This window comes from Fusarium tjaetaba (genome assembly GCF_013396195.1).
Source record: "Fusarium tjaetaba strain NRRL 66243 chromosome Unknown NRRL66243_c0000157, whole genome shotgun sequence".
In the NCBI taxonomy this organism is placed as follows: domain Eukaryota; kingdom Fungi; phylum Ascomycota; class Sordariomycetes; order Hypocreales; family Nectriaceae; genus Fusarium; species Fusarium tjaetaba.
Window position 1 is genome coordinate 134,343 of NW_023501353.1, and position 9,227 is coordinate 143,569.

The 9,227-nt window shown below is 49.0% G+C and overlaps 2 protein-coding genes across 2 annotated transcripts; both read right to left on the reverse strand.

Annotated features, from left to right (window-relative positions):
• Positions 1-488: 488 nt before the first annotated feature.
• Positions 489-1,160, reverse strand: FTJAE_7775 (cytosine deaminase; the record flags this gene model as incomplete). The annotated part of the gene is made up of 2 exons (XM_037354525.1): positions 489-1,015; positions 1,085-1,160. 2 exons carry the CDS (start codon positions 1,158-1,160, stop codon positions 489-491), a joined length of 603 nt encoding a protein of 200 aa, XP_037205156.1.
• A 3,281-nt stretch (positions 1,161-4,441) lies between these two features.
• FTJAE_7776 (uncharacterized protein) lies at positions 4,442-4,906 on the reverse strand (the record flags this gene model as incomplete). The annotated part of the gene is made up of 1 exon (XM_037354526.1): positions 4,442-4,906. One exon carries the CDS (start codon positions 4,904-4,906, stop codon positions 4,442-4,444), a length of 465 nt encoding a protein of 154 aa, XP_037205157.1.
• Positions 4,907-9,227: the final 4,321 nt, after the last annotated feature.

Below are 9,227 nucleotides of genomic sequence, written 5' to 3' on the forward strand. Positions count from 1 at the left end.
ACTCTGAGAGAGCATGTCTCCCCCGGGAAGGCTCGAACTTCCGATCTCCCGATTGTCTATGAATAACAGTCGGACGCTTTAGCCAACTAAGCCACAGGGGATAAGCTGATTGGATGATAGGCATGTGGGAAAATAGGATTATATTTTGCTCATGTGGTCGAAATCGATCAATTTGCAGTCTCGTTGATCTTTTGTTAATCCATAGTAAAAAAAAAGGTCTGAAGCCTGTAACTCGTTTGATCTCTCAATATCTATGGCTCGGTTCTTGCTTGCTGGAGTTGGCGGAACAAGCATAAAAGTCAATCCAAGCACACCCATCGGGCCTCACATCGCGAGCTCACAGACAAATGTTACAACAAGCAATTCTAAAAGGCATATTTTACAGCCAAACATCTCAAGCTTCTGCTATCAAATAGTTCTCGCATTTATGCATCTCCATCCACATACGCCACGCTACAGCTCACTCAGAAACACCAACAGACTCTACCTCAAGCCTTGGACTTGGACTTGAAGCCCTTGGCCGTCCAACTCTCAACTTGGAACTGATAAACCTCTTTAGCCAGTTCTTCAACAGGTCCTTCGACGGTAAGCCCCGGAGCAATCTGGTTGATACTCAGCGGCGCAACCGGTGCTTTAACACCAAACTCGGCCTTCCAAGCCTCCAGCTGCTCCGTCGAAGAAGCATACACAATCCTCCCAAGTCCACACCACGCATGGGCAGCAGAACACATAGCGCAGTGCTCGCCGCTTGTGTATACAGTAGATTTAGCGCGCTCTTCACCACTTAGGTTGAGCTGTGCCCAACGTGCGAGAGTGAACTCTGGGTGAAGCGTCGAATCAGCACGACCATCACCGTTGGAGCCTGTGACGGTGCGGTTTCTGTCGGTTTGGAGGACTTTGTTTTCCGATGAGACGAGGACTGAACCGAAAGGGGCGTCTCCTGCTTTGAGGGCTTCGTGGGCGAGTGAGACTGCCAGACGGAGATGCTCCAGACCTTGATCGCAGATCATTTTCGCTGTACCCGTATCAATTAAATTTCAAATTATTGAATGAACTATAAGATGAAGTGTAATGTCTCTCATACCTGTGTTTTTATGGGTGCTTGTCGTGAGTTGACTTGTGAGTAGTGAGGTTGAGGGAGCGAGGCTTGACAAATCCATGATGCAGGGAAGATGATGAATGCGATGAGGTTTCTAATCAAAATTACCTCATGACCGTACAACATCACGCAAATGTCATGAATTATTAATGCTATACTCTTATATTGCTTACGAATCTACTAACATGAAGCTAACTATCACTTATGTTCTTCCTGTGCTAGATGCAAGAAGCTGGCTGGATCAAGTCATCGTCGGACTATATCATGAATGAGTATGAGCCGCTGGATCGAGTCATAATATCTGTGAATATAATGCCAAGCTAGAACTTCACCCATATCACTTGCATCAGAATCAGCCTCTGCCTAGTCACGTTGCTGAGAAGCTTAACTAGGGGTTCTAAAGAAGTGAGGATGCTGGGCCTCGCCATCATCAAAGCTATGCAACTACATGATGGGTAAACGAAATCAGACCTAGACTACCATAAGATAAGGTTTATCCGTAAGAGGCTATTCTATAGGCCTTAATGAAGAACTCACAGTATGCTGCTTTCCCTTCTTCCCTGGTATAACTCCATGTTATGTGGTTCTTCCAGGCCAGTTCCTCAACTGACCTGGCCTTTGCTGTCTAAATGACAAACTTTCGAGAGTTGTATTTGCCGGATTGCTCTCGAATACATCAGAAATGTCTCAATGCGTCTCATCTAGTTTGTGGTCCGGTTGTGCTTGCTCCTTGATATCGGTCTTGAATACTCAATCTGACTTATATCGAGCATCTCTAGAAAGGAAAGAGACTTCTCGCATGACCAATAAAAGTATATTCAAGAACATCGATGCATTACCCTTACTTTTGAATGACTCTCTATGTGGAACGATGAATCTCTTGATCTCGATCGAGGCAGTCCTGTCATCCACGAGCAGCATGCTCCAGATCATCAAAGACCTTCTCTGCAACTTCTCGATTGTCACACAAGCAATACAAGAACAAACTCAGACCTCTAGAAGGTCTCAATTCCAGGTCTTCAAAAGCTTAGACCCGGATATCTGCGTTTGTGTAAACCCTCAAAATGCCAACAAGAGAACCGGACATCGAGATGGTCACTGAAACAAAGGTAACTCAAAGCACGAGTCTGTCCTATCTCGGCTACTCTAAGCCAGATAGGCTATGCCATCTCGGACACTCCCGTTCGGACCGTTTAACGTCTCGTTGTGGTTCTATTCTTGGCTTCTTTTGGTGCAAGTTTTACTTCCTCACTCCTCGCGCCTTCGGCATCACCAGCGCGATATACACCCCATATCAAACAAAGACTCAACGGCATCTAAATCGTTTGAGACATGATCTGCATGTAGTCTAGGTGGCACAAGCGCCCGTTGAAAGTCTGTAGTCTCTTTGTGTTTGTTTGTTGTTCCTGAGTTAGGCTTGGTAGTATACAAACAGCCAACGACAACACTCTAACAATACAAAAGCTTATATCAGTACAAGCATCTATACAAGATTACATTTAATCTATCAAGCCACACGGGACAAACGGGACAAACCAACTTAAAATCACAGCAAAACAAAGCAAATGCCGTCTTCCCCGCGATCTAAGCTAACATCCCCAACCGTGCACGATTCTTTGACACACACTCGCTCACAATTATCACCAACTACCGATATCCTTTCACAATCACAATCATCTTTCCTATCCAAACACCCAACCACAACCAAATAAAAATATCATAAGCTTCTATTCTCAATCACAAGCTCACCACGTGAATTTTCATTGTCTCTTATCGCCGATCTCCCACTCACCGCCCTCTCCACCAACCAACCCCCGCGGTTGAGGCGTTATGCCCCCATGTGACAGAGCAGCTTGACCTCGAAGTCCCCGGCACGGGACGTTACCACGGGCCAGGCTAGAAAATAGATAGGTCCCTATTGTCGCCGGTACTCGAAAAGTGTGCTTCGGTAATGGTTGATGGCTATTGGCTGATAGAGTTTTGTTGTGCCACACGCTTTTGTGAGATTGGCTTGTGGCCCTTTATTGTTGCCAAGCTTGAGTGCGTGCCCCAAAGTTGGTGATAATACTGAGGGCTAAGCGCCTGAAGGGAGACCAGAGCAGATGTCACAAGCAGAGGCTGCACATCACATGAATCAGAGACAAGAGCTAGGTAGAGTAGATGTGTATGCCAGATATGATTGTTGATGCTAACTAAAGGGGTATCTTGAAATCAGGGCAGGCTCGAGGCCGCCAAACTATCCTAAGGTATCTAAAAGCCCAAATCGCCGTGTAAACCATGCAATGTTGTGTGCATATCCAATGCTATGCAGTTCCATGCCATGCCATGCCAATGTTTCCCATTCCATATGCCAGGTGTGTGCCAGCTGATTCATCCCAGTGATGGGAGGCTGAAGCACAACCTGTATCCAAATAACCCATGCCCTATGATGATGCAAGCCAGAAGACGATGCAATATTAAGAACTCCCATACATGAATGCCTTCCATTAAGAGGGTGTGCGAAAACGAAAACGATTAAATAAACTCAATAATGAGCCCGGTGAACCGGGACGGAAAAGATAAAATGTCGGGCTCCATTAAAAGCCTCAACAGGAAGAAAGGAAGAAAAAAGTAGCAAGCGGATAATGATGGACCGAAGACGAATCCGTTTACCGGGCCGCCATGCGGGGGAAGACAAGAGAAGTGAGCGGCAGATGGCCGAGGTCGCCGACGGTCCGGAGAAGAAACATCCACATCATCAAGAAAGGTTGTCTAGATGGGGGAGCTTCCACCCGCCCGGCGGTATCAACTTCGGCAGCCATCGGAAAGCATGAGGAATTGATGGAAGAATGATGGTGCTTGACTTGACTGTTGATTGTTGTTGTTGTCATCCATTTTCCAAAGCTTGGCTCATCCATCTGACTCATTCTTGCTTGGGCTTGGTTGGGTGAACCCCCACCCCCACCTCTGATTTGCTGGGGTCTGAGGCGGTCTAACCATGGCGTCATCGACCAAGATAATGGTGGTCTCCGAAAATCAAGCCGGCGGCTACAAGTCGATCCGACAGCTGAATAAGGTTGCCCGGTATTATAGCGAGTGACAGCTTGTTATGGTTGTTGTGGTTGTGTGAAGAGATTTCCCATCTCATATGATGGAATAGTGGTGTAGATGAATCTGGCATGTGCAGCTATTCTTGCGCACATGCGATGCTGTAGTTGTATTCTGTTGTGTGGGGTATCATATGCCATGTAAATGCAAAAAGCAGCCTAAAATATTGTTAGTGACTGTTGCTGTCTTTGGGTAACATGTAAACATACGCTATCGTAAATCGTAACAGTCATTAACAAGTTCCCAGGACCTTGTCTACTCAACAGCCTCCTCGTTGATGGAGGTGAGCTTGGTCTTGGGACTCTTCTTGTGAGAACTGCTACGGCGCTGCTTTCGTGCGGCGGCACGTCGACGCTCCTTCTCGAGGGCGACAACGCGAAGGCACTCTCGTTGCAAAGCGGCCTGGCGTTCGCGCTCGGCCTGGATGAGCTCGAAGTCGGTGATGACGTTGGGAGGAGAGGCCATGGCACCAGGAGAAGAGCTGCCGGCGCTGGAGACGCTCTGGGCGTCGTCGTCGAAGGGATCGGAGAGGAACAGATCGTCGTCGGATAGATAAGAGGTGGGTCGCTCCTCTCGATCAGACTCGGAGAGAGAGTCACGTCGGGGCCATGATGGAAAAGCGCAGGCGGAATCCTGAGATCGGTAGATGTTGCGAGACGCGATGTCCATGGGCGCTGAGGACGCGCACATGGAGCTGATGGAACTGTATGAGCCGAACATTGTTGTGGTTGTGATATTGGTGATGGGCGAGGTGATGGTCGTGAGTGAAGCTCAAAGAGCTATAGCTGTTGCTAAATAGCAAGTGTAAGTGGTGATCACTTGGCTTAATGATGTTGTTTTGTGGACGGTAGATAAATGGATCCTTGGGATGAAAACCTGGGGATGCGGGTAGATATAAATGAATGAAGCAGAACGGGCAGGCAGCCGGCTAAGGGAGGCCAGGGGCGTGTGAGATGAGAAAGAAGAAAGATCGGGTTCAGGTTGGGAGAGGGTGTGAAATGGAATGGATGATTTGCAATAGGGGCGTGGGGTGTGTGCAAGGTGACAGAGGACCTGAGTCTGAGCCTGAGCCTGACTGAGCCTGGGGGTGCGGCCGAGAACGGGTGCGAGTGCGGGTCAAGGGTCCTCAAGTTCGGTCGCCGGGAAGAGAACCAGATACCGCTGCCAACTGCCCTGCCCTGCGCTGTCGTTTAGGCTTCCTGCTGCTGAAATTCAGCCTGCGGACTGCTCCCGACCGAGGTGTAGGGGGTGTCGGAACGAGGTGACGGGAGAAGAAGAGGAGGTGAACGTGAAGAGAGAGGAGACGAGAGTGGACGAGGGGGGGGGCGTGGCGAGAGGAAAAGAGCGGTGGGAAATTCGAGTCAGAGAGACCTGGAAGGGGAATATCAGGGCGACACAGAGGCGGCTAAGTGGACGGGCGGAGCGGATACAACGCCTGTCACTGGTAATTTTTGGGGGGGATGGGGTGGCCGAAGCGGATCCGTGGGGAGAAAAGGAAGAGTCAGAGACTCTCAAGGCCTCTGAAGGCTCTGGTTATGGCGGTTGAGTTGAGAGATATGGGGGGCGTGTCGCCGAGCGGGTAGCCAACTCGGTATCCAGATCTAATTATTATTCTCTATCAATCAATCAAAGAATTCGCCAAGACTCTTTGAATAGAGTCAGTAGAGTAGAGTAAAGGCTCTAGAGAATGGCTTATCGCGCTCGGGTCAAATCGCTGAATGTGCCGAGATCGCGCCGTAAGGACGAAGATGAAGCCGAAGTCTTCCAGAAATCAAGTTTGTTGTTCACCGTTGTTCACCGCGTTGTGTTGTTGTTTGCTATTGATAGGAACAACAGCAAAGCATAAATTGATTAGCCTCGTAATGGATGGTTACCAGCATTGAATGACTCCTGTATGTATGTATGCACACTCGTATTGCGGTGACGGGATGGACGAGCTGAGAGCTGTGCCGTGTTTGAGAGTAACTTGCTTTGTAAAAATAAAACCTGCGTACGGTGTAAACCAAAGTAATTCTCCCCCAACAGACGGTGAGATAAGCAAGGCCTTTTCATACATACGGATCACAGCATTGCATGTCATTTACCGATACATCCAGATCAACAATAACACAAGACAAGACTCAGGATCCGTATTGGATGAATCCCGTCATCGTCCAAGACAATCCGCTCTCATCCAAGACACATCAAACTTGTTTGTCTGATTTGCTTAACCCCAAGCAAGCTGGCTTGTGTCTCATCTGCCCTGTGGCTTTTTTTCGTAATCCGGGGTTGAAAAAACGCCTCCTCCAGATTCCCCCAAAGCCCAAGGTAAAGAATGTCATAAGCCAAAAGTCAAAAGCCAAAAGCCTAAAAGCTGCGAATCGCAACCACAATGGCAATTACACCGTGTGCGATTCGCTGCCGTCGCCTGGATCACAGCCTCCCTCCCGCGGGTCAAGTTACCAAATCACGGGCTGCGCGGGCGGCAATGGGACACAAGTCACAGTCATCAATAGAGTCACAAGCTGTAATGGAAAGCGACTCTCTATCATTTTTACCGCCCAGGCTGACCAACTGAATTACTCACCCACCGTATAATGTAATCGTATGGAGGTGATGAATGATTACGGAAGAGTCAGCGCAGCGCAGCAATCGGTTGCGAATTGGATACGATGTGATGTGATAGTTTGCGACACGAATCAACGTATTCATCACTCATCAGCCCGAGGTATCGATGCTTCATTGGTGCTCTTGTAGCCTGTAGCCTGTAGTAGCGAGCGAGTGGGAGTTCCGTCGCTTTCGCTCCTAGGATGATCGCAGATGATTCATTCCTTTTTCTCTGTCTATTCGATTCGGATCAAAAGCCATCCGCTTACGATTCGGAGAATGAGTGATGAACTCATTCGGAGTTTGTTGTCTCATCTCTTGTCATGTCTAGTAATTTATCGAATTCATTGATTGATTGATTGATTGATTGATGCGTTTGTCTCTGGTTTGCTTTTTCCATGTCTCTCAAGTTTCCTCTCTCCTCTTCCGTTCCGTCTTTTCTCTCCCCCACGCACGCCCTCCCTCCCTCCCCTTCCAGGCCCGTCTTCCCATTCTTCCAGCGCCCAACACACCCAAGATCGGTCCCTGGCCCGCGGTCGATCCTCGGGTTGCTTGTGCTTCTGCCTCTGGGCTGCTGCCCTGGCATACGTTGTCCCGAGATAGCTCAGCGCCCAAACTTTCCCGTCGCGTCGGGCAAGAGTAGGTTTTGATAGCCGCACACCACACCATATGCATCCCACAGGGCTGGCTGACACTCAACTCTGGCTGTTCTTTTTTCCTACTTGGGAAGAGGGGGAGGGAGGGCATTCACAGGATTGAGGGATTGCTGGATTGGTCCTGTCTCCAAGCAAGGGCCAAGACAAGATGCGCGATCCAATGCAGGTAGAGGTAGGGCACAGCTTGCATCTCGCAATCAATCAATCGCTGACCGCTCCCTTGATGCAAAGGGCACTCGTTTCTATTTGCTGGATACGTACATACGTGCTTCGTGGTGTTGCAATGCCAGCGAATATTCGTCTGTAGTTGGTTAATTGTTTTACCACTCACAGTCAATCAGCGACCATCCGAAGAGTCATCTATCAATCGGTTGGGGTACCATCTTGCAGCGACTGTCCGATCCAGCTGCGCCATCAACCACTAAAGTTGCGGAAGCCGAGGATAGTTCAATTTCACCGCCGGTCAACGGCATAAACAATGACAGCCATTCAGTAGTAAACAACAAATCATATCATATGCCTCCAGTACAGTACAGTACGATGTATGTATGCATCCTCGGTAGACAGACAAGCACACAACCACGGCTACCGTACACATCTTGAAACTCTCTCCTCCGACCTTTCGGTCTTTTTCCCGCCGAAGCCTACCTACCTAATATCGCGTCTTATCGCAACCTATTCCGTTTTCCTCTCCAAATCTAGAAGCTGTCAACCCAAACTCCAGGGCTACCCCCAATATCCCCCAGGGTACAGGGGGTGCCTAGTAAAACAAAATTCAAAAGGTTCTTCGTCTTCCCAACTTCCCACTTAGGGTTATAGTTTAAACTGCACTGTACATAGAAATCAATCCCGGACCGAGCATTCTTTTACCCTGCATGCCCGTTTAGCCAGCAAACCTTGGACAGCTCCCCGGGGGCCAGCAAGTTTCCCCTTTCGTCCAGGCTGCTTGAGCGCACGAATCGCAGCTCGTCCCTCTCACCGCTAGCTGGCATGGATATCGATATCGGTAGCCAATCACGGCACTGTATTTCTTCTCCGCGATGTCTTGGTCGGTAGGAATCTCGGTGGTACAGCTGCAGGGTTTAATCCTAACCAACCTAGCCATTGGGCACAATATTCAATTTCAAAATCCGGTGGAAGAAGCAAGAATCTTGGGTAGAAGCGAAAAAAGTGAAGAGTTTTCTTAATTGTTCCCCATTTACTCAAAGCAATACGGTTTCGCTTACGTTTGGCAACGGTTTAAACCTGGTGAAGACTGTGATATTTCTCTCAATCTCTCCACAAGCGATACGCCGGCGTATTCTTCGGAGACCCGCATCCACAGTCGGAGCCGCTTTTGCGGCTTCTTCTCCACCTTGTGGCGGTCTCCCTTCCGTAATCCTTTCGGCCTTTCTCTAGTATGTCCAGCATCAATTTGGATTCAGTTTTTTTTAATTCCTTGACTGTGAAAAGCCTTTACCCCTCGCCGAAAGGCCTTGGCGCTCGGCTGAACTACTGACTCTCCCTCGGCGCTTGCCTCGCCCCGGTCGAGTCAAAGGGAGAAACGTTTTCGACATATCGGAAGCAGGAGAACTCAGATAGTAACAACACATATATGCGAGGGTGCATTCAGAGCTGTGATCCGAATCTAGCGCTGTCGCTTGTGAGTCGGAAGACATCAGATTGGTGAGCTTGAGCTGTCGGATGTGCTCGCCTGAGGATGAGTGAGACAGCTTCAAGAGCTTCTCCGCACTCTGGCCAAGAAATGATCTGCGCTTCGAGCCCTCACCTCACCCTCCCCCTCCGAGCCAAACACAGCT